Source organism: Toxorhynchites rutilus, chromosome 1 (genome assembly GCF_029784135.1).
Source record: "Toxorhynchites rutilus septentrionalis strain SRP chromosome 1, ASM2978413v1, whole genome shotgun sequence".
Classification (NCBI taxonomy): domain Eukaryota; kingdom Metazoa; phylum Arthropoda; class Insecta; order Diptera; family Culicidae; genus Toxorhynchites; species Toxorhynchites rutilus.
In genome coordinates this window covers 88,177,526-88,204,528 of record NC_073744.1, presented here as the reverse complement: position 1 = coordinate 88,204,528, position 27,003 = coordinate 88,177,526, and the positions used below count along the sequence as shown (strand labels likewise).

The following is a 27,003-nucleotide window of genomic DNA, read 5'->3' as shown; positions in this document are numbered from 1 at the left end:
AAAAGTTGTTCGAAACATAAAAATGCGCTTATTTGGAAGAATGTTTATTCGATAGAGAATTGTTTCACCTATCTTCAGCCAGAATTTCAATTTTTTTTTATCGGGTCTAAAGAAAGTTATTGACTGAAACGTGAACTTGTGTGATGGGTTCGTATGATAAAAACATACCAAATTTTGGAAATCGAAAAAACTTGTGTGATGGGTTTGTATGAGAAAAACATACCAAACTTTGAAAATCGAATAAAGTTGTTCGAAACATGAAAATGCGCTTATTTGGAAGAATGTTTATTCGATAGAAAATTGTTTCACCTATCTTCAGCCAGAATTTCAATTTTTTTAATCGGGTCTAAAGAAAGTTATTGACTGAAACGTGAACTTGTGTGATGGGTTTGTATGAGAAAAACATACCAAATTTTGGAAATCGAAAAAAGTTGTTCGAAACATAAAAATGCGCTTATTTGGAAGAATGTTTATTCGATAGAGAATTGTTTCACCTATCTTCAGCCAGAATTTCAATTTTTTTATCGGGTCTAAAGAAAGTTATTGACTGAAACGTGAACTTGTGTGATGGGTTTGTATGAGAAAAACATACCAAATTTTGAAAATCGAAAAAAGTTGTTCGAAACATGAAAATGCGCTTATTTGGAAGAGTGTTCATTCGATAGAGAATTGTTTCACCTATCTTCAGCCAGAATTTCAATTTTTTGTATCGGGTCTAAAGAAAGTTATTGACTGAAACGTGAACTTGTGTGATGGGTTTGTATGAGAAAAACATACCAAATTTTGAAAATCGAAAAAAGTTTTTCGAAACATGAAAATGCGCTTATTTGGAAGAGTGTTCATTCGATAGAGAATTGTTTCACCTATCTTCAGCCAGAATTTCAATTTTTTTTATCGGGTCTAAAGAAAGTTATTGACTGAAACGTGTACTTGTGTGATGGGTTTGTATGAGAAAAACATACCAAATTTTGAAAATCGAATAAAGTTGTTCGAAACATGAAAATGCGCTTATTTGGAAGAGTGTTCATTCGATAGAGAATTGTTTCACCTATCTTCAGCCAGAATTTCAATTTTTTTTATCGGGTCTAAAGAAAGTTATTGACTGAAACGTGAACTTGTGTGATGGGTTTGTATGAGAAAAACATACCAAATTTTGAAAATCGAATAAAGTTGTTCGAAACATGAAAATGCGCTTATTTGGAAGAGTGTTGATTCGATAGAGAATTGTTTCACCTATCTTCAGCCAGAATTTCAATTTTTTTTATCGGGTCTACAGAAAGTTATTGACTGAAACGTGAACTTGTGTGATGGGTTTGTATGAGAAAAACATACCAAATTTTGAAAATCGAAAAAAGTTGTTCGAAACATAAAAATGCACTTATTTGGAAGAATGTTTATTCGATAGAGAATTGTTTCACTTATCTTCAGCCAGAATTTCAATTTTTTTTATCGGGTCTAAAAAAAGTTATTGACTGAAACGTGAACTTGTGTGATGGGTTTGTATGAGAAAAACATACCAAATTTTGAAAATCGAAAAAAGTTGTTCGAAACATAAAAATGCGCTTATTTGGAAGAATGTTTATTCGATAGAGAATTGTTTCACCTATTTTCAGCTAGAATTTCAATTTTTTTTAATCGGGTCTAAAGAAAGTTATCGACTGAAACGTGAACTTGTGTGATGGGTTTGTATGAGAAAAACATACCAAATTTTGAAAATCGAGAAAAGTTGTTCGAAACATGAAAATGCGCTTATTTGGAAGAATGTTTATTCGATAGAGAATTGTTTCACCTATCTTCAGCCAGAATTTCAATTTTTTTAATCGGGTCTAAAGAAAGTTATTGACTGAAACGTGAACTTGTGTGATGGGTTTGTATGAGAAAAACATACCAAATTTTGAAAATCGAAAAAAGTTGTTCGAAACATAAAAATGCGCTTATTTGGAAGAATATTTATTCGATAGAGAATTGTTTCACCTATCTTCAGCTAGAATTTCAATTTTTTTAATCGGGTCTAAAGAAAGTTATTGACTGAAACGTGAACTTGTGTGATGGGTTTGTATGAGAAAAACATACCAAATTTTGAAAATCGAAAAAAGTTGTTCGAAACATGAAAATGCGCTTATTTGGAAGAACGTTTATTCGATAGAGAATTGTTTCAATTTTTTTTTATCGGGTCTAAAGAAAGTTATTGACTGAAACGTGAACTTGTGTGATGGGTTTGTATGAGAAAAACATACCAAATTTTGAAAATCGAAAAAAGTTGTTCGAAACATGAAAATGCGCTTATTTGGAAGAACGTTTATTCGATAGAGAATTGTTTCACCTATCTTCAGCCAGAATTTCAATTTTTTTATCGGGTCTAAAGAAAGTTATTGACTGAAACGTGAACTTGTGTGATGGGTTTGTATGAGAAAAACATACCAAATTTTGAAAATCGAAAAAAGTTGTTGGAAACATGAAAATGTGCTTATTTGGAAGAATGTTTATTCGATAGAGAATTGTTTCACCTATCTTCAGTCAGAATATCAATTTTTTTATCGGGTCTAAAGAAAGTTATCGACTGAAACGTGAACTTGTGTGATGGGTTTGTATGAGAAAAACATACCAAATTTTGAAAATCGAAAAAAGTTGTTCGAAACATGAAAATGCGCTTATTTGGAAGAATGTTTATTCGATAGAGAATTGTTTCACCTATCTTCAGCCAGAATTTCAATTTTTTTATCGGGTCTAAAGAAAGTTATTGACTGAAACGTGAACTTGTGTGATGGGTTTGTATGAGAAAAACATACCAAATTTTGAAAATCGAAAAAAGTTGTTGTTAACACGAAAATGCGCTTATTTGGAAGAGTGTTCATTCGATAGAGAATTGTTTCACCTATCTTCAGCCAGAATTTCAATTTTTTTTATCGGGTCATATATAAACAAAACAGCTGTAGCTATCAAATAATATTTACAATTCTTTTGTATTTTCGATAATTCATACATGTTTGTCAATTAATCCGTATTAACTCACTGTGCGTTTCAGATTATTCCTTTGCCGATATGTTTGCTTCGCTTTGCTAATTGCTTTGCTTGAGGTAAGACGTGATAATTTTTTCAAAATAAAGTTTCGGTGGTTATATGAATATTATTATAAAATAGTGTGTTTTTCCTCCAATTATATGCAGTAATAAGTAAGTAAGAATCATAATTTATGGAATTTCTTCACAAAACATAAAAAAAAATCTGAAGAATATTTTACGAATTTCAAGAGTTTGGCCTTAGTAATGTTATGTGATTCATCATTACAATAATGCATTTCTACATAATTACCTAACTATACAAAGTATTATTGAAGTATCATGTGCACCTGTGACCGAGTGGTCTATCTTTCATCATTATCATGCGGGGGATTTGGGTTCGATTCCCGCTCTGGCCGGGGGATCTTTCGTCAATGAAATTTCTTCCGATTTGCAATGTAGTCACGCGTATTCTAGAGCATGCCACTCGGAGTACATTCATGGCATAAGTATTGATAAAAATGACGCTAGTTGATATATTTACGTTAAGGCGGCAAAAAATCCTTTTGAGGACGTTAGTGCCATTCAAAGAATTATTGATCGAGGAAAAAAAATTCTTTTCGGATGTGGATTTTACTCAATTACTATAGATTCTCTGTTCGATTACTTTTCATTGGAATTATTTTCTAATTTTTGGTGTACAAAATATTCTTTTTATGAATAATTTTAGTTAATAGATTAGAGAGTTAGTTTTTTTAAATAAATTGCCGCAACATATCCAGTGTCCAACTTCAAATATAAACTATTTGAGTTATTAATTAAAAATGTTTCATTATTCAAATTCCGGAAATCTCGGATGTATTATTTATTTCTACCCTCCTCAGAACTTTTATGCGATAAAATATTGTTTTTTATGGTATGAATCATATTCTTCAAGTAAATCTTCTAAAATTAAATAAACTGGAAGATTTATTCATTATTAGTTGACATTATTTGAAAAAAAAATAGAATTTCTTGTGTCTTTTGAAAAGCTGTTACATCGTTATGAATGAACACCTAGAGATGAATGATTCATAATTTTAAAGCTACAGTTACTTGTTTCAGAACTCTAGAGTTACATATCTTTGCTATTTGTTTGTAAATGTAATTGAAAAAATATCAGAAACAAGAAAAAAAATTATAAATAAAAATATTTTTGTAATCAAATCAATACCTTTTCCAATAAGCATAACGATTCAGCTTTTATTTCATTCATAGATTTTTTTCTTTTCTAAAAAACATTTTTGATTGATTAAAAACAACTTCCTTATTTACCCTTTGTGGTCGTATTAAATTTCGGCATTACTTGAACTACAGGGCCGATTCAAATGATAGATATATCAATTTGAAGCCAATAATGGTCTTCTTTAAAAAAAATATCACACTTGCGTAAAATTGGATTCTATTCGCATAGTCTAGTCGCATAGAAATATTGAACGAAAACTGGAAACATGTTGTCTTTGAAAAATCATGACTCAAAAACGAAAAAAAACACCTTTCTTATATTCGGATATGTTATGTGAAAAAAACTTAAGCTTTCAAGAAAAAAATATTAAAACATATGGTGCCCCCGAAACAATGTAAACTACGAAAAATAATTACAATCAATAATTACGGAACCAATGACATTTTTTTCGGGGAAAAGTAGTATTTTTTCAAAGAAGACTTGCTTCAATTTGATATATTGGTCGTCCAAATCGACTCAGTAATTCAAAAGTTTTAAGTATTTAAAAACAGTCATTTTTGGAAAAAGGGCGAGAACTTGATTTTTCGGACCACCCTAAAATGTAAATGGACACCCTAATAAAAAAAATTAAAAAAGTACGGGTCTAATATTTGTCGATAAATAACAAAATTACCACATTTGACGGAAATCTGAGAACCACTATATCGGATTGGCATGGAATGGCTGTATAACTTGTGTGACTATGAAAGATGAACAAGATTCCTTTTTTTTGTCAACTTCAGGTAAGTGTTTACTAAACAATGTGTTTGAATGTGTTGTTTTCATATAATAATGCTATAATTCACCTTTTTATGATATCTTCCGAAACAATCCTCAAACTACAGCTCTCGTTTTCGCCTGTATCACAAAAACAATCAGTTTAGCATATTCCGCCTTTTACCGTTCTATTTGAACATACATACGAGTAAAAATGCTGTATCCATCTACACAGTGTCGCATTACATGAAGTTTTTCATTAAGCTGACATCTTTTGTTTATACTGTGTTATGTATTATTTATAAGAGCATCGTTTTGATTTGTAAACAGGTTCACTAGAAATTAGTATTCATTTAGAAAAAGAGTAAAATGATGCATTGTTGAATAAAGTATAAGGTTAGTATAGTTCCTTGCTGTTGTGGCCACAAAAAGTTAAATATTAATCCTTTCCCGTATAACATCGAGTCTCACTCGTGGTGTACTTGCATAATATAGGGCGCTAGAACGCTCAGCAGAGTAGTGAAATCACTCGATGTGTGATGTATTAAATAATACGGGAAGGGGTTAAGGTCAAATTGTTGTTATAGAAAAAAAAAATAATTCTTTGAATTTTTTTATTTATTTAAAAAAAGCGTCTGAAGTTAGACTTTTTTAGCTTTTTGTATAATAAAAACCGAACTTTTTTCTTTCTCGATTGATCGAGGTTTTGAAAAAAATAATAAAAATCTCTTCATTACAAATTGAGCTTATTTGAATAGTAACTGATAAGTAAGTTTGTTATAAAGGGCTTACAGGTAAGGAAGTAAAAAGTTCTCCAAACCAAATCTTGAGCTCTATGGAAAACATTGTATAGGGTACCAAATAAGAAATTTTGACTATTTTTTTGAACCCCTATGGTAAAAAACGTGCTTTTTATTTTTTGCACGCCATTCTCGATGTTTGTATTTCGATCGATTCGGAATATTTCGAACGACTTGATAAAATTCCATTCTGTTCGTTCGAATTGTTTTTGCATTTCGTTCGATCTGTTTCTCTTCGAACATTGAATGGGCAAAACGTTTGAAATAGGGAATGCGACATTATAACTCTAACGAAATAATGGTTTCGAACGGAATGGAAATCCTTCGTAATACAGAATGAGGCTTAATAGCTTCGAAATAAAAAAATCAACAAAGCTGAAAGTGTAACTGACTGGAAATTGTTACTGGAAAATTTTTTATCAAAAATTTAAGTACTAAGAATAATCTTGCGTTAGGAAATCCAGCCGGTATACCACGCCACGCGGCACATCCATCGTCAGCGGTATGCGATATGCATACCCAGCAGAATGAAATAATAAAAAGGCCACAGCCATGTGGCTCGCTCTCTTTTCTCACACTGGACGTCGGCTAGGGAATAAGTAGGTTAGGAATTTAATAAAACTCTTTTTTAAAAAGTATATAAACAGGAAGAGTTTCCTTACTGGCGCAGCCGGTAGGATACCCATCAGGAGGTTTTAGAAAAAAAGTGACAAAGTGACAGTGAAAGCTTAGTAGTGATCACCAGCAGCAGCACCGAATAATCATTCTGGAGCATCGCTTGGACATCGCCCCTAGCAGAACGACAACTATTGCCCGCCTCCTCGGGGCCTACATATCAGCATATCGAATGCTGGAAATAATCGTGTAAGTACACACATTTAATTATACTTAACTACCGAAACAATCCCAGACGAAAAGTGCAGTGAAATTGAGCAGCTCCGTAACACGGTTGAGGAGCTTAAAACAATGCTCGCCGGGGGGCAGAATGACGATCTTTATCGCCTGCCAGATCCCATCAAAAATTTGTCCGAGTTCACGGGCAACAAACGAGAATTAAACTCGTGGTTGGAAGAAGTTGACGAATTATACGATACCTTTAAAGTGAAGGGACGAAAGGGTGCTCCTGACACATTAAACATGTTCTATCTCAGAGCAATAAGAAACAAAATTAAAGGTGAGGCACGCACCATTCTATGTGCCAACGGGAATCCCAGTACTTTACAGGGGATTAAGAAAATTTTGGTCGAAAACTTCGGTGACCAAAGAGATTTTACTACTAACCTTTCACTTTTATTCCATATCCGTAAAGGTGACAAAAACAATTCGAGATTCTTTAACGAGGTTAAAGAAATCAATACTAAGTTGAAGGCTAATCTTCAAATGAACCCGCTTTCACCAAACGAAATTATCGAGATGATAACAGTCTCAAAATATTTGGACAATATAGGGGAGCCACTTGCGTCCATTATTAGAAATTCTAAACCTTCTACACTCGATGAAGCACACTCAGCAGTTATGCTTAATGCTAACGCCGAGACACGCGCAAAGGGGACGGTAAAACCAAAAGCATTCGGAAATCAAGCACACCAAAGTAAATTAAATTTTAATAAACCCCCACCGCAACAGCAACAACAACAACAACAACAACAACAACAACAACAACAACAACAACAACAACATAAGAAACCATATCAGCAATACAGAGCGCGGGTTGAGCATAATAATAATGAATCAAATGGAGCGCAAAGCGCCAGTGGTCACTTGAATTTTATACCATACATTCGTTTTACGACTTCGAAAGGTTATTTAAACTTTCTGGTCGACACAGGGGCCAATAAGTCGTATATAAATCCGGAACATGTCAAAACCGCTAGCAAGGTATCTAATCCTGCGGTTGTAACAAACAAAAATGGTAAATTTGTAATAGATAGCGTTGTACATGCTAATTTGTTTGCAGAATCCTTCAGTGAAAAATTGCCATACCACGTGTTTAAATTTCATCCATTTTTCGATGGCCTTATAGGCTACGAAAATTTAGCGCGCATGAACGCAATCATTGATACAACACATCATTTTTTAAAAATTGGTAACAGAGAGTACTCTTTCACAAAGTACTATCCTTCAAACATAAATTTCCACGAGTGTCGTGAAAAACTTGGTGAGATTTGTACTACATCGAATGGCACATTTTTAATTGAGCATGAAACAGATATCAACTCAAATGTCACTGTAAATCCTGGCTTATATGTAGCCGAGGATAACAGGGCAACAGTATTTCTGTCTGCAAATGGAAAGAAAAGAAATCACAACTTAAAACCATTCGATAATGATCCTTACTTGTTGGAAGACAAATGCAGTACAGGTAAACTAAAATTTCCTGCCGATCATTTAAACAAAGAAGAAATCCGCCTACTGGTTAAAACCCTGAAGCCATTCAAAGACATATTTTTCAATGAAAGCGAAAGGTTAACTTTCACTCATGAGGTAAAACATTCTATAAACACGACTAATGAAAAACCCATCCATCAGCGTACATACAAGTACCCATACCACCTTCGAGAAATTGTTTCTGAACAGATTCAGAAGATGTTAGACAACGGGATTATTCAAGAGTCCTCATCACAGTGGACATCTCCGATTTGGGTCGTACCCAAAAAAGACGACAATTCAGGCAAAAAGAAATATAGGATTGTGGTTGACTATCGCAAGCTAAACGAAGTCACACCCGCTGACCGATACCCTATACCGGAAATCAGCGAGATCCTTGACAGATTAGGAAAAGCTCAATATTTTTCCGTGTTAGACTTAGCAAGCGGCTTCCATCAAATTGAAGTGGAACCAGCTCACATTCCCAAGACTGCCTTTAATGTAGATCATGGCAAATACGAATTCATTCGCATGCCGTTCGGGTTGAAGAATGCGCCCGCTACTTTTCAAAGGTTGATGGACTCTATATTGAGGAAACACCTGGGTATCAGATGTTTCGTCTATATGGACGACATCATTATCTTTTCCCCTTCCTTGGAGAATCATCTGCAAGATATCACTAAAGTTTTGCAAACTCTGAAAGAAGCCAATTTAAAGGTACAGTGCAATAAGTCGGAGTTTCTTCGCAAAGAGGTTGAATTTCTTGGGCACCTCGTTACTGTTCAAGGAGTTAAACCAAACCCAAAGAAAGTAGAGGCGATCAAAAATTGGCCAATCCCAAGGACATTGAAGGAGCTGAGATCGTTTTTGGGAACCGTATCTTACTACCGCCGATTCATACCAAAATTTGCATCCATTGCAAAACCAATGACTTCGAAATTACGCGGAAAAAGTAAAACGTTTGATGTAACTCATGATTTCGAAACAGCCTTTAAACAGTTAAAGGATATAATGACTAAGGATTTGCTATTACACTATCCAAACTTTGACGAAGCTTTTATTGTGACTACGGATGCCTCTAACGTAGCAATTGGGGCAGTGTTATCGCAACTGGTTGATGGTAAAGAGAGACCTATTGCATATCTCTCTCGAACTCTTTCAAAGGCTGAAGAGAATTACTCAGCCACTTCAAAGGAGCTTTTAGCGATATATTTTGCCGCGAAAACGTTTAGGCCGTATCTCTATGGTCGACGATTTACTATATACACGGACCATGAACCATTAACAAAAGAGCTAAAATTGACAGACGCCACTGGCAGAGTGACCCGACAACGGCTTTATCTGGAACAGTTCGACTTTCGAATCATTTACAAGAAAGAAAAGCAAAACGTAGTCGCGGATGGGCTTTCCAGGATTCCCCGCATGGAACTCAATCTTCAAACGTTGGAAAGCGAATGCTTTGAAAATCACGAAGTATATGGTCCAGAAATTATCAACAAATACAAGAACCAGCTTATATTAAAAATTACTAAGGATAAGTCTAAGAGCCCACATATAATATATAATACTTTTCCAGGTCAAGTAAGACACATTTTTCATAGAAATGGATATTCAGATGGAGACCTAACAAGGATTTTGAAGGATTATCTGGATCCAACAACGAATAACGGTATCTTTGCGCCACTCGACATTTCTTTGTCGTGTCGAAGGATAATTAATAACACATTTAGCAAGACCTTAAAAATTAACTTCTCCAATCTCAAACTTCCAGATTTGATGTCATCAGCGGACCAACAGGAATTCATCAAACGATGTCATAATTTTAACCACAGAGGATGGAAACTCACATACAGTGAGCTACAGAAATCTGTATACTTCCCAGGGATGTTATCTAAGGTCAAGGTATTTGTACAAAACTGTGAATCTTGCAAATTTGCCAAATATGAACGAAAACCGTTCAAAATCCCGATTGGTAGAAGAATTTATGAAAGACCGTTTGAAAATGTCTTCATAGACGTTTATGTCAAAGAGGGTGAAAAATTTTTAACCCTCGTTGACGCGTTCTCAAAGTTCGCGCAAATTTACAAGATTCAAAATGAAACTGCCGATGAGTTAATGGAGACTCTGACTGAATACTTTAAAAGTTTCGGCCTACCAAAAATGATCACTTGTGACCAAGCCACAAGTTTTAGAAATGCAAAATTTAACAAATTCTTATACAAACTTGGTATATCTCTTCATTTCGCGAGTTGCAGTAATGGCAACGGAATTGTGGAACGTTTCCACAACACATTGCTCGAAATGTCTATGGCGAATAGAGACAAAATAGAAAATCTTTCACTTTATCAGGGCCTAGTCTTGGTAACGACCCTGTATAACGAGACAAAGCATACGACGACAAAACTCACACCTAGAGAAATAATATTTGGAAATTCATCGTCCCTTAACATTGACGAAATCAACCTTTCGAAAAACAAAACACTTCAGACCGCTAGAGACAATATATCCCTAGACGCAAACAATCACAATTCTAAATTACCCATAATATCAAAGGACGATTTCAAGAAACTGGTAAATAGACAAGCACTAGTAAAATGTAAAGCACATCCAACGCCTCACGGACACAGATATCGACTCATAAACATCAAAACTGAAACGGACAAGACAGTGACCGACGACACAAACATCAAAATTCACAAGAAAAGCATCAAAAGATCTCCTATCTAAACCCCTCATTTATATGATCTTCCTTCCAGACTATGTCTACTACTCCAGGGCGGACACTGCGATGTCCGCATACACGATTTAAATCAAAACCCTCTAGCTGTTGTGTCATTAGGACCTGCGAGAATAAGCCATAACTATGTTAGAATTATCCACCGTGTAAATGTAAGTTCTATTGAATCCATTATTGAAAAACTGATTGTAATTGCAAATGAAAAGATAACACATAGACACATCCTGAGCCCACTTATAAAATCTAAACAAGAAAAATTGTTAATAACTTTTGAAAAACTGAAAACGCCAAATATTAGACGATTCAGACGATGGGAAACCCTAGGAAAAGCCTGGAAATATATATCAGGCAGCCCGGATGCCGAAGATTTGAAAATCATTAATACCACTACCAATACACTAATTGAACAAAATAATAAGCAAACAGCAATTAACAAGCAATTTGAAGAAAGAATCAATAACTTAACAAAAACTATCTCTTTGCTAGCTACCGACTATTACAAGTCATATAATGAAACAATGGATGGATTTGAATCAGTTAATCTTTTATTTAATTTAGATGAGCTCATCAAGAATTTAGAGATAGTAGAGGAGGCTATAACTTTAGCTAGGTTTAATATACCAAGCAGCCGCCTCATCAGCCCAGAAGAAATCTTCGCAGCACAACAGTTTCTCACCAGCAACAATTTCGAACTAGATTCCTTCGGCACTATTCTGGATATCGCCAGCGCTTATGTTCTTCGAACCTCACATTCAATTATCTACACCTTAAAAGTTCCAAGAATTAAGGATGTCATTTATGAGCTACACTACATCGAACCAGTCATAACCAATGGTACACGTGTTCATCTATCTTCAAACTACTATCTAAAAGGACCCAAATCTTACCATATGCAAAATTTATGTCCTAAAACCAGAGGACTTTACATTTGCCAAGATTCGCAGTTAGAAGTAGCAGGAGCATGCATTCAACAACTAATGAGTGGAAGTTCTGCCCAATGTATGGTTGAGAAAACGTATGGTCAAAATTTTGTAAAGAAAATCAACGACGCCAATATCGTTGTAAATGATGCAAACATGACTATGTCTTCAAGCTGTTTTAAACACACGAAAGACTTGCAGGGATCTTTCTTAATTCAGTTCTCCGGATGTACTATCCACCTAAATGGAGAGGAGTATACAAATCTCGACGCTGAAGGACCTGCAACGTCTTTTATTCCAACCACCGGGTTAAAGGTAAACGCCACTGAAATCATCAATCGTATGCCTCTAGACTACTTACAGAAACTTCATCTAAATCATCGAGAACACCTGCACAAGCTCAACTTGACGACGACAAACATACACGGAAGTTTGCGCACCTTCAAGTGGATATCCTTTGGTTCATTCTCCGTTACAACTCTAATCATCCTTGGAATCATTTTCACCTTGGTCATCAAAAACATACTTCCACCATGCAATAGAACCAAAATCGTTATCAAGGGAGACACGCCAACGGGTAGTATGGAGGACATTGTAGATGAATATATTCAGAAGGGTGACCGGAATAAATCGCCACAGTAAACAACTGCAACAGAAACAACCGCTTAGAAAAAGTGTAGTAGGCTAGAAATATTTGGCGCGGGAAAAACATCATGTGCCTCACATTTCTATTATAAATTTATTCTCTTGTTCTCGTTTTTCGAAATTTATTCTGAGGACAATGTAATGGGGACGAAGTCCCCATTTGGCGAGGATAAGGAATCGAGGCGGCCCATGCCGCCAAGATGACGCAATCCGAGTCCACCGCCGACCCGCCGTCGGAAGCGGCGGTGTCTCGCACGCAAACCTGGGATCCACTGATTGCCCGGTTAGTTTGAAACATAGGATACGATCCTTTAGCAATGTCCGACCGAGCTCTAGCGAGCGTCGGACGGTATACGTCTGCCCGGGGCGTTACGTTTGCCTGGGGCGATACGTTTGCCCGGTTAATTCTTGTTTTGAAATACAATACCGCGCCACAATATTTATAGCCTACTACACATTTTATAAGCGGTGGTTTCTGTTGCAGTCGTTTTCTCCTGCGCTTTATTCCGGGAATCATTCAGAAGAAACCGAGGGTTAAGTTCATACCGCAGCAAGTTAATTGAGGAAAGCCGAGGACGACTTTCGACTAAAAGGGGAGCCGTTAGGAAATCCAGCCGGTATACCACGCCACGCGGCACATCCATCGTCAGCGGTATGCGATATGCATACCCAGCAGAATGAAATAATAAAAAGGCCACAGACATGTGGCTCGCTCTCTTTTCTCACACTGGACGTCGGCTAGGGAATAAGTAGGTTAGGAATTTAATAAAACTCTTTTTTAAAAAGTATATAAACAGGAAGAGTTTCCTTACTTTGAAACATTGAAATTTTGTTTGGGAGTTTTAGAGATTCAGTAATAAAAAAATTGAAAAAAATTAAAAATTAATAAAAAATTTAAATGTGTGCCTTTTCTAGATATGATCCAAAAAATGTATATTAATAAAATTATATTTTTTTCATAATTTTTAAGATTTTTTTTATAAATTTTGAGACTTAGTACCGGTTTAATTTCTATTTAAATATGTATGTTTTTTTGATATTGGTGATCTTTTTTAGAATGCAAGGTACGAAAATATCTAATTCTTTTATTGCTGATTTTTTTGTAATTTTCTTTTTTTTATTTTCCTAAAATATATTACAATATTGTAATCGTGTATTCGTGAAAGGAGCTCCAAACCTTATCACCAGCGCTATGGAAAGTATTGTTGGGAGTTAGATAATTATATGTTTTTTCTGAATCTTAAAGGGTGTGTCACATCAAATTGCATCACGGAAAAAACGCTGTAGAAATTTAATTTTTAGGAATTATATCTTCAGCTTTCGCTTATAATCAGATAAAAGTGTATAGATCACGTTGGCCATGCTTCACTGTCAATTTTTCGTAAATTTGGAAAAATGTCGTCGAACGAAAAAGAGCGTCGTGAATTAATCCTGTGCACTCATTTCGAGAATCCGGAGTTGTCACATCGGGACATCGGTAAGATGCTGGGAATCGTCCAATCCACGGTCAACAGAGTACTAAAACGATACTTCGAGAACCTAACCATCGACCGGAAGGTGAAAAACGGCAAAAATGGATGCTCCGTCAGTGAAAAAGATCACAAGCGCGTAGTTAAGCAGTTTAGACGTGATCCGAGAAGTTCGCTCCGGGATGTCGCCAATAAGCTGAATTTGTCAAGTTCATTCGTCCAGCGGACCAAGCAGCGGGAGAGCCTGCGTACATACAAGGTTCAGAAGGCTCCTAACCGCGACGAAAGGCAAAACATGGTGGGGAAGACGCGAGCCCGGAAGCTGTACACCGAAATGCTGACGAAGCCGCATTGCCTGGTAATGGACGACGAAATCTATGTCAAAGCGGACTTTCGTCAGCTGCCGGGCCTGTTGTTCTTCTCCGCAGAGGACAAATTCAGCGTTCCGGAAGAGATTTGCAAGCAGAAACTATCCAAGTTTGCCAAAAAGTACATGGTGTGGCAAGCGATCTGCTCTCGCGGAAAGCGGAGCGCCCCCTTCGTGATGACCGGCACGGTAATCGGGCAGGTTTACCTTAAGGAGTGCCTACAGAAGCGCTTACTACCACTATTGAAGCAGCACAAGGGCCCGATCATCTTCTGGCCGGATCTCGCTTCGTGCCATTATTCAAAGGACGTGTTGGAGTGGTACGAAGCCAACGGGGTGCCCTTCGTGCCAAAGAAAATGAACCCGCCCAACGCGCCGGAGCTTCGCCCAATAGAGAAATATTGGGCGATTATGAAGCAGGCCCTCCGGAAGAACCCAAAAGCTGTCAAATCGGAGGCGGACTTCAAGAGAAAATGGATTTCTGTTCAAAAAAAACTACAACCTGACGTTGTACAGAACCTTATGGACGGGGTAAAGAGGAAGGTGCGAGCATACGGGCTTGGGCTCGAAGTATGAATAAAAAGAAAATGCCAAAAGATGTTTAATAGTTTTTATTTTACTGTCTAAAATTTTCAAAAGGATCGGTCTACTGGGAGAATTTCTACAGCGTTTTTTCCGTGATGCAATTTGATGTGACACACCCTTTATAATGAGCTTTGGCTTCGGCTAAAACCGTAGTTTTTTTTTCTTTTTTTCACGACATTTACAATAGCTTGGAAAAGAAAGTATAAAAAAAAGAACTCATAGTGAATCATACTATGATAAAATTACCATCGAAAATTAATTTTTTTGGCATTCCGATTTTTTTATCCGAAATTGGATAATTCTGTAAATAGCTCAGATGTTGACATGTTTAGTCGCATGAATTTAAATCCACGATTTTATTAATCATCGATTTCATAGAAAAAAAATTGCTGACGGTGAAAATTAGGATTTACTTTATTTGAGTATTTTCTTGAATTTTCATTTCCAAGTGTGAAAAAAATAAGTTCCAGGCGTGAAAAAAAGGGAAAACTACATTTTTCACTATAACTTCCATAATGAACTATATAACTATATAATACAAGGTTAGGGGGCACTTTCCACGAACACATAAATACAATACAATTATAGATTTTAGGGAAATAGAAAAAAAGATTTTGTTTTTAAATTATTGAATATTTCTGAAACAAAACATAAAAGCATATTTAAAAATAAATTGAACCAGTACTGAGTCTCAATAGCTTAGAAAAATCAAAATTTTGTTAATATATATTTTTTGTATCACGCAACACTGTTAAAATTCTGAAAAAAATCAAACAAATCAAAAAAAGCGTAGAAACACACTCAATCGATCCCTTCATTGACATTCTTTTTAGTTAATGACTCGGTGATAAAAGCATTTCCTGATGTGTTCAAAGATCAAGAGAGTAAAAGGAAACCTCTTTTATAAAACTCTGCCGAATCTGTCGGAAAGGCCGTAGTTATCGAAAGAGAAAGTCAATGAAGAGAATCGATCAATGTAGATAGGTCAGTAAATAGTAAGTTGCACTTTGAGTTTTTTTACCCATATTTTCGTTTCCAACCTATTGAGAATGACATAAAAAAAACAATCACTTTGATTTGAAGCATACCATATAGGAATTCAGAAAAATTACACAAGTTACTAATTTGGTACCCTATACAATATTTTCCAAAGCGCTGGTAATAAGGTTTGGAGCTCTTTTACGAAAACACAAATGCGTAACGCAGTTCTTTAAATTTTCTGAAAAAAAATCACAAATATAAAAAAAAACACATATGAACATATTTAAAAATAAATCAAACCAGTACCGGGTCTCAAATTTGTAAAGAAAAATCTAAATATAAATATTTTTTTTTGTACCGCACAACGCTGATAAAATTCTGAAAACAGTCACAAATATCTAGTAAAATAGTCAAAATTTCTTATTTGATGCCCTATACAATATTTACCATAGAGCTAGTGATTTGGTTTGGGAGCAATTTTTACTTTCTTACCCAGCCTGGCTTTTTGTTAAAACCCTTCCATTTCCTATAAAAATATATATTATGAAATATAAAAGTTTTTAATAATAAATTCAATTTTTGAGTAATATTTTTCAAAATAGTTCTTTGATTTTCCAACAACTTAACAAACATCACATTTTAATCAGACATCTGAATTTCGTGTTATGATATGTACCGTTGCCTAGTGAGCAACTGGATTTTCATTTTTCCGTACAACTAAAACACGACCGATCCTGTTAACGTCTAACTCCCGACTCTTTATTTTATATCAACTAAATATAAAATTAACCTAACACTATACATACTTAATCCTACAAGCTCATTCTAAATTCAGATTCCTACGGGAGGTGCTTGGAGTTGCTTTCAGAGAGGGGAAAAAATTAACCAATTGCAATCGAATTGGCTATATACAATCGTAAACATTAATTTGTTTATAAACTGGCCGGCCACGAGCCACATAGAAACCCGAGCTTATTTTTTTTTATTCGCGGTACTGAAGTTAGTGTCAGTAAAAATAATTAAACCTGGTCAGCGACACTGGCTGACGAACAAAACTGTAATATGAGATCGACGAGGTGGATGTACTCGCGGGCTTGAAATTAGCTCGCGCTTCAGAAAATATAAAAATGTAAGAAATGTAACTTCCAAGCACTTTTACAGAATGTTTGATGATTAGGGGCGCTTCAGATATTTTGAAAAAAAAAGATCAATGAATTTAATATACGCTTTAAAAATATCAATCGTAATTTCAATTGGTCATACGATAATGAAGATTGTTATTTTGGGTAGGTTTCATATCTTTCATATATCTGTCATATTTCATATATCATAAGTACCAAGCTTCAATAAATTCGGAGAGGGCCGGATCAAAATATGCTGTTTTGTCTGGATGATTTGGTGTGGAATAGCTCTATAATGGTGTCCATGTTAGGTAGCTCGATACGCTCCATCCGAGTACCCCCGTGTAGCATAAATTCTCAGTTGTACTCATTTTTGTTTGCTACACGGGACCTTAGAGGACTATTTATGCCAGATCAACCGGTCACTACTCTCTCTCAGTACACATTAAAACGCCAGATCAGTCGGTCACTTCTCATCTCATTTTCGAACATCAATTATTCTATTTCATATCGCGAGTTTTTGCTTGATAATTTTTTACGAATTTCCCAACGGGGGAATAAACGTGCTACAAAGATGTTCAAAGTGCGTAGAATAGGGTCCGAACAGTCCGGATTAAAAAGTTATCCGGATTCCGAAGCGTTACGGTATTAAAAATTGATTTTTGAGACCACCCTAAAATGAAAATGGGCACGCAAATGAAAAAATTAAAAAAACTAGTCTAAAATTTCGCAATAAGAAAAAAAACTACAAATTTTCACGAAAATCTAAGAACCACTAAATCGGTTTGGCATGGAATAGCTGTGGGCGTCTTTCGGGTGCTTGAACCTATAAACCTTTTATATTAAAATCCATTTTGAATTTTTATAGTTTATAAAAAAAATCAATGATATCAGCAGATCGTAGTACCTAAGCACTAAATCCACAAACACCAAAAAAATAGGTGACTGCATGAATAGATATAGATATATAATAGATATAATCACGTAACGGATATAAGAATAGATTTAGGAATTGAGTGTGATCATCAACATTGTTACAATCTCTTTATATGCCATCCTTTTCCTGGAGAAAATTTGTTACTGCTAAACTCGAGCCGACCTTATAACCACTAGAATTAAGAAACAATGTAAATGTTTTATGTATATACTAATAACAATACAGTTAAATTCCTTTAAACTTATGTAGGTGTAAAAATAAACGAAAAAAAAGACTTTTAATTATATTCATAATAAGTGAATTTCAGTTTCATATTGATAAATATAAATTTTTAATATTTGGTTAAATTTTTTAATAATGTTTTTTAGAACTTGGCGTTGAATAGCATTATAACTGTTTTTCAAAAAAATAAATTTTTAAAGCACATGCCGAAATTATAAATCTCTAGTATATCGTTTATCTTTTTACTCAACGATATTTTGTCTTCAGTTCTTCGCAGATTTCTTTTCAGTTATAATGGCGCAACCGAAGAAGTGGTCCAACCAAAGAAGTGCTGATGAAACTCGTTTGAGGGATTATTCTGCAACCAAGTACGGACCCAGATGGATGGATCGAGAATATACGCGAGATCCTGAGGCGTTTGCGGTATTAGGGATTAAAAATACAGCATCAAATCGCTTGAAGATTCTGACCCTAATAAAAAAAATTAGAAAGTCTTCTGTCATTAACGTGGATATGGAAAATGATGTTATAAATCATCATTCGAAATTGCCTTCATGCGACAATGTACCCTCAGTTGACAAGGCATCATTTTCCCTCTCAACTATTAGAGGAGGCCCATCATTATTATTTAATGATGTAGATTCGATTTGTTATGACGCACATTTTTCGGATCCAATACAAACTTTTGCTTCAATTGAAAATAATAAATTTGATAACACAGAAGCAAACGGCGTCATTGATGTTAACTTCGAAAGTTGTGAAATGGATTGTACATTGTCACAACAGGAAGTTGTTTTAAGTTGTGGCGAAAGTAACCGCACTAATACACAGGACGAAGTGTCAAACTTTGAAGAATTTCAGAACAGTGTACATACTTTGAATGACCTTGATGTAAACGATGCTTCAAATTCATTCGTTGCACAAATATCTCTTGGTAATGTAGATGATATTAACCCTACTAATTTACCGCAAAGGGACAATAGGTCTATATAATTTAGAAAGAAAGATTTCTGGGATTCTGGAAAAGATCTCGTTTGGAAACGAGAGCAATTACAATGTTTGTTAGTTGGGGAAAACAGGTTGATTAGATTCAAGACTGGATATAAAGAGCGAATTAAATTCGACAGTCTTGAAGAGCACCCAACTCCATTGGCCTCACAATTCGGGGAAAATAAAGAATTTTGTTACAACAGGAAATTCTGAAAACCACCACTCGTGATTTCATCACAAACCAAGTAGATATTCTTCATGAGAACCAAATTTCGTTTGATTTGGATAGAAACCTTCGAGGTTGTATTTCTGATGATACAGCCAGAAAAATTGCTTCTGAGGCTAGATATAAGCTACGAGAAGATAAGGATGTCTTCTCTGCGCTTGGAGAGTTGTCGAGGAACCCTGAGAGTTCAATCATGAGTTTGCAATACAAACCTGTTAATATTCTTCTAATGACGAAAGCACAGCTTGACATTTTTATTAATATTTCAGTTGAATCCGGTCCACTTGACTTTCATCTAGATGCGACTGGTGTCCAATGGTATTCTATATCCGGTAGTAGTATGCTTCTGTACAGTTTAATTGCACGCGTTCAAATTTGTCCTCGTGACAAATTAAAACCATTTCCTATCGCCAATTTTTTTTACTGAAAATCACTACACCGGGAATATTGAGACTAATTTGCGTTTGATAGCAAATTTTATAGTCAACAACACGAAAAAAAGACTCTCGTCTATTCTTCGAACTGTTACAACAGATTTTTCAGCTGAGATAAATGCACTTATGTCATCTTTTAATGCAATGTCCATAGTGCAGTATCTCAAAGTTTGTGAAGCGTGGGTTCTAGATAAAAATGTGAATAAAAAATTAGATTTTGTTGTTCTCAAGCTGTGCAGCTCTCATTTGACGAAAATGTTTTACAGGGATGTAGACAAATTCATACCAGAGAAATATCATCCCGATAATAAATTTTGTAAAATTGTGTTTGCGTCTTTGTTCAATATAAGATACGCCGACACGGTTTACGATATTTTAAAGTTATTTATCAGATATTTATTGACTAAAAAGACAAATGTTAAATTAGATTCTTATGAACGTTTGACAAACTATTTAAGTTTCTTGAAAGCAGATGAATAATTCCCAAGTGATACAGAATCTTGCACTGTAAGTAACGTTTTTGGCACAGAAAATTATGATGATTTCAAAACAATTTATCAGTCAAGTCCTTTTTACCAACGAGGATTGATTGATTTCAAAGCTGTGGTGAATGAAGAGTTGGGTGATTTTGGGATAGTTGCATCAGAAGCAAACTCAATTTATACCTTCATCAACACATTTTTGAAAAAATACATTACATATTTACCTTTCTGGACCCCTCTTTTAACTTATAAGGTTACCCAGAAACACAGAACGTTGAATTAAGGCAAAAATTCAATCAATCTAATAATGGGACCATTGAAGAATATCACAAGGACATAAAATGTGATATTAAAAAAGGCACCTTTATTGGCAATCAAGATCGGGTAAGAATCGATGATTATATTTTACATATTCATGAAAAAATGTAAATACAATCTTTAAAATTGCGAGTGCCAAATACGCGAAATACGAAAATTGAGAATTTTGAACGACCTGATGCAACATCCACACCATTTTTGAATAAAAATTCCCGAAAAAGAAAATTGGAAAATTCTGAATTATTCGTTACTCTAGCTTCAACAGTCCAAACCCCTCTAAGCACAATACGTGTTTCAGCATTGTACAGAGAAAAGGATTAATTTAAGAAAGGCAAGAGCAGACGGAAGTTTCCTTTTTGTGATAAGAAATTAGATTCATTGGAATCCATTTCTCGATGGTGGGAAAAATGTGAAAATAATGACGGAAAGCTAAATATTGTTGTAGAAGGCGTCCAAGCTTTGAAGCCTGACAATTTCGATAACGAATCAAATCTGAATGATGTTAAACTAAATTCGTCAGTTTGTAGAATGGAAGAATCTGTCTCCAAAGAATTTGGGAGATTTATGCCGAACGGTTTGCTGAAGGATGTAGATTATTATACTGCTCCGAGAACCGAAGAATGCGATGGCATAAAATTAATGTACAGAGAATCTACCTTACAGTATGGTGATCTCAAGACACTTTTTGAATGTGGATGGAACACTTGTTTAACCAACTTTCTGGTAGACTTTTACATAGAGAATATTATATGTTCCATTGCTCCCAATGCCTACAGAATATTTTGTGACCAAACTCCCATGTTATTTGAGCTTTCGTTGGTCGATCCTAATATTTTAGAGAATATTTGTTCGAACATTTGTATTGCTGATTTTTCAATTTTACCTATGTTATTCAAGGCTCATTTCACTTTGGCCCTCATTGATTAAAAAAAAATATATTTATTTTCATAGATTCTAAGCATATGTATAGTTCAGATCAAATGTATGAGTTAATCAAAACGAATCTTAAGACACACGCCAGGAATAGTAAAATTTCAAATTTTCTCAATATTTTAAATAATTTTACGCCAGTAGCTATGAAATGCCATTATCAACCAGATGGAGTAAACTGTGGAGTTCATGTTCTCCATAATATTGAGATGTATCTCACCAACCAATGTCTTCTGAGCGCTTCATTCCATCCTTAATATGAGAGGATGAGAATTTTGAAAAACATTATTTTTAATTCCAATAATGTTGAACAAATGTGTCCGGGCTGCGGAGTAACCGAAAATGACACATCGTTTTCGGGATCAGTAAATCGAGTAAACTGCAAAAAATGCAATAGGTGGTGACATGTAGACTGCATCAGGGATAAACATTTACTTAAAGATTCCACATATTTTTCTTGCATAATGTGTGTTGGAATCAAGTACAATTTCAGACAAAATTAACAAATATTTTATATTCAAATATAACTTTTTTTATGCTAGAAGTGGGTTTTTGGTATATATTTTTTTATAAGCATTAGTTGGATTCAACTTCGCCAGCTTTATAAGCTGACGGTTCCAAGCCCGTGAAAGGAAGAGGATTAGGTTTATATGATACCTGGAAAATTCAACAATAATTCATACACAAATCTAAAGTTTTGAAATCAAAGAAGTTAAAAATGGATGAAAAATAAATAAATTAGAGTATTGTTTTAATTCACCGATCTGATTACCATCTTATTTTGATGTATTTTAACACTAAACCTACCACGAGGGGTCAAATGACCCATTTAAACATTTAGTAAAAATTTTCTTGCAAATTACAATGTCACAACATCATTTGTCTACACTACTTTTCCTAAAATATACATCGAATGTATTTTTCAGTGTTTACTCCTCTCTTGTTATTTTTTTTACTGAGAATCATATGTAATCTGCCCTAACTACCGCAACGGGTCATTTGACCCTTGCAGACATTTAAAGGGTGTGTCACATCAAATTGCATCACAGAAAAAACGCTGTAGAAATTCGCCCAGTAGACCGATCCTTTTGAAAATTTTAGACAGTAAAAAAAAAACTATTAAACAACTTTTGGCATTTTCTTTTATTCATACTTCGAGCCCAAGCCCGTATGCTCGCACCTTCCTCCTTACCTCGTCCATAAGGTTCTGTACAACGTCAGGTTGTAGTTTTTTTTGAACAGAAATCCATTTTCTCTTGAAGTCCGCCTCCGATTTGACAACTTTTGGGTTCTTCCGGAGGGCCTGCTTCATAATCGCCCAATATTTCTCTATTGGGCGAAGCTCCGGCGCGTTGGGCGGGTTCATTTTCTTTGGCACGAAGGTGACCCCGTTTTTTCCGTGATGCAATTTGATGTGACACACCCTTTATTATTTTCTTTTGCCACTTTGTTGGAACAATCCCAAAAGGTGTCGTGAGCTACGTTCGTTACAGTCTATTTGGCTTCGTTTAACGTGTGTTGAAAATTGCAATGAACTATTCTTCCGTTCTACGCATAGTTGTCTCATGTTACTTTTCGACAATTTTCACCTTTCTTCATAAAACGATGTTTTTATGCCTAATCTTCTGGAAAAACACCAAATAAGTTATTGTTTGTCACCAGCTTTTAAAAAAACAACACCAAACACAATTGTCCCATGTTGTTTTATACTTATATTCAAGCTTGATTGATTGAAGTGGGGGGAGCTTTTCAAATTTCAGTAGACATTATACTATCCCCAGATGAGCGTATTTTCATGTTTCGAACAATTTTTTTTTGATATTCAAAACTTGGCTTTTTTTCTTATATAAATACATTACCCATGTTCACGTTCCAGTGTATAACCTTTTTTAGACCCGATAAAAAAATTGAAATTCTGGCTGAAGATAGGTGAAACAACTCTCTATCGAATAAACATTCTTCCAAATAAGCGCATTTTTATGTTTCGAACAACTTTTTTCGATTTTCAAAATTTGGTATGTTTTTCTCATACAAACCCATCACACAAGTTCACGTTTCAGTCAATAACTTTCTTTAGACCCGATTAAAAAAATTGAAATTCTAGCTGAAGATAGGTGAAACAATTCTCTATCGAATAAACATTCTTCCAAATAAGCGCATTTTTATGTTTCGAACAACTTTTTTCGATTTTCAAAATTTGGTATGTTTTTCTCATACAAACCCATCACACAAGTTCACGTTTCAGTCAATAACATTCTTTAGACCCGATAAAAAAAATTGAAATTCTGGCTGAAGATAGGTGAAATAATTCTCTATCGAATGAACATTCTTCCAAATAAGCGCATTTTTATGTTTCGAACAACTTTTTTCGATTTCCAAAATTTGGTATGTTTTTCTCATACAAACCCATCACACAAGTTCACGTTTCAGTCAATAACTTTCTTTAGACCCGATTAAAAAAATTGAAATTCTAGCTGAAGATAGGTGAAACAATTCTCTATCGAATAAACATTCTTCCAAATAAGCGCATTTTTATGTTTCGAACAACTTTTTTCGATTTTCAAAATTTGGTATGTTTTTCTCATACAAACCCATCACACAAGTTCACGTTTCAGTCAATAACTTTCTTTAGACCCGATTAAAAAAATTGAAATTCTGGCTGAAGATAGGTGAAATAATTCTCTATCGAATGAACATTCTTCCAAATAAGCGCATTTTTATGTTTCGAACAACTTTTTTCGATTTCCAAAATTTGGTATGTTTTTCTCATACAAACCCATCACACAAGTTCACGTTTCAGTCAATAACTTTCTTTAGACCCGATTAAAAAAATTGAAATTCTGGCTGAAGATAGGTGAAACAATTCTCTATCGAATAAACATTCTTCCAAATAAGCGCATTTTCATGTTTCGAACAACTTTTTTTGATTTTCAAAATTTGGTATGTTTTTCTCATACAAACCCATCACACAAGTTCACGTTTCAGTCAATAACTTTCTCTAGACCCGATTAAAAAAATTGAAATTCTGGCTGAAGATAAGTGAAACAATTCTCTGTCGAATAAACATTCTTCCAAATAAGCGCATTTTCATGTTTCGAACAACTTTTTTCGATTTTCAAAATTTGGTATGTTTTTCTCATACAAACCCATCACACAAGTTCACGTTTCAGTCAATAACTTTCTCTAGACCCGATAAAAAAAATTGAAATTCTGGCTGAAGATAAGTGAAACAATTCTCTATCGAATAAACATTCTTCCAAATAAGCGCATTTTTATGTTTCGAACAACTTTTTTCGATTTCCAAAATTTGGTATGTTTTTCTCATACAAACCCATCACACAAGTTCACGTTTCAGTCAATAACTTTCTCTAGACCCGATTAAAAAAATTGAAATTCTGGCTGAAGATAGGTGAAACAATTCTCTAGCGAATAAACATTCTTCCAAATAAGCGCATTTTTATGTTTCGAACAATTTTTTTTTGATTTTCAAAATTTGGTATGTTTTTCTCAAACAAACCCATCACACAAGTCCATGTTCCAGTCAATAACTTTCTTTAGACCCGATTGAAAAAATTTGAAATTATGGTTGAGTATAGGTGAAACGATTTTCTATCGATTAGGCATTTTTCCAAATAAGCGCATTTTTATGTTTCGAACAACTTTTTTTGATTTTCTAAATTTGGCTTGTTTTTCATATATAAATTCATTACCCATGTTCACTTTTCAATCTATAACTTTTTTAGACCCGATAAAAAAATTGAAATTCTGGCTGAAGATAGGTGAAACAATTCTCTATCGAATAAACATTCTTCCAAATAACCGTATTTTTATGTTTCGAACAACTTTTTTTGATTTTCAAAATTTGGCTTGTTTTTCTTAGGCATTTTTCCAAATAAGCGCATTTTTATGTTTCGAACAACTTTTTTTGATTTTCTAAATTTGGCTTGTTTTTCATATATAAATTCATTACCCATGTTCACTTTTCAATCTATAACTTTTTTAGTCCCGATAAAAAAATTGAAATTCTGACTGAAGATTGGTGAAACAATTCTGCCGTTCTACGCATAGTTGTCCCATGTTACTTTTTGACGATTCTCACTTTTCTTCATAAAACATTGTTTTTATGCATAATTTTACTGAAAAACACAAAAAAACATATAGTTTATTCCCAACTTAAAAGAAAACAACATCGAGTTCAATTGTCCCATGTTGATATTCTATCCATAACTGTCCCACCATGTATTTTTTGTAGATCCATATCGAATAAGTCGGTTCAAGAACAAGAATTTCATGTCACACCTCCAGCAGGCCTAATGCACTCTTTTCTGCTTTGGAAGAACGAACTAATTCTCAAGAAAATAAGAAAAAGTTTAACAGAACACGTGTACACCTTGTTCGCGAATGCCTGATAACAATGATTTTCCTATTCTGCGAAGGTGTCGCAGATCACTCATTTCTTCATAAAACGATGTTTCTATGCATAATTTTTCGAAAAAACACAAAAAAAATTATTGTTTGTTCCCAGTATATCAAAAAACAACATCAAGTTCAATTGTCCCATGTTGATACTTCAGGCATAACAGTCCCGCCATGAATTTGTAAACCCGTGATCAAGCTTAATTGATTCAGTGATGGGATCTCATCACATTTCATTAAACAATAGTATAGTGCTTATAAAAAACCTGGTGTATTGCTGAATTGAAATGCTTAAAGATTTTGGGAGACAAATATGCGAGAAAACTTTGATTGCGTTTTCCTTAGTTGCTGTGTTTGGAAAATGGGACAACTATGCGTAGAACGGCCGAATTCTCTATCGAATAAGCCTATCCCCGGATATGCGAATTTTTATGTTTCGAGCACCTTTTTTTGAATTTCAAAATTTGGTTTGTTTTTCTTATATAAATTCATTACCCGTGTTCATGTTTCAGTCTATAACTTTTTTTAGACCCGATAAAAAAAATTGAAATTCGGGCTGAACATAGGCGAAAAAATTCTCTATCAAATAAGCTTATGCCCAGATAAGCGTATTTTTGTGTTTCGAACACCTTTTTATGATTTTCAAAAATTGGCTTGTTTTTCATATATAAATTCATTACCCATGTTCACTTTTCAGTCTATAACTTTTTTTAGACCCGATAAAAAAAAATTGAAATTCTGGCTGAAGATAGGTGAAACAATTCTCTATCGAATGAGACTATCCCCAGATAAGCGTATTTTTATGTTTCGAACAACTTTTTTTGATTTTTAATATATGGTATATTTTCCTATATAGACTCATGCTCACGTTTCTCTCTATAATTTTTATCTGACACGATCTAGAAGAAAATGATACATGTTCAAAGATGAATGTATTATTTCTCTAACAAATGAGCATGATTTCGAAGGAAGTTACCTAATAAACACTCATTTTATTTCAATTTTAATAATTCATTATTCTTTAAATCCAACAAGACGTTGAAGAGAAACTTGCATGCAACAAAAACTTTTATGCG

At 34.5% G+C, this 27,003-nt stretch overlaps 1 protein-coding gene across 3 annotated transcripts in view; it reads right to left on the bottom strand.

Annotated features, from left to right (window-relative positions):
* Positions 1-27,003, bottom strand: part of LOC129762724 (DNA polymerase eta) — a 104,726-nt gene that overhangs the window by 18,829 nt on the left and 58,894 nt on the right. The window contains exon 5 of one of the 3 annotated variants that reach the window (XM_055761240.1): positions 18,564-18,602. The exons of the other annotated variants lie outside the window; for them this stretch is intronic. Coding sequence (XP_055617215.1) covers positions 18,579-18,602 — 24 coding nt within the window. The 3' untranslated portion in view covers positions 18,564-18,578. Of the gene's footprint in view, positions 1-18,563; positions 18,603-27,003 lie in introns of those variants that run through there. 3 annotated transcript variants of the gene reach the window in all.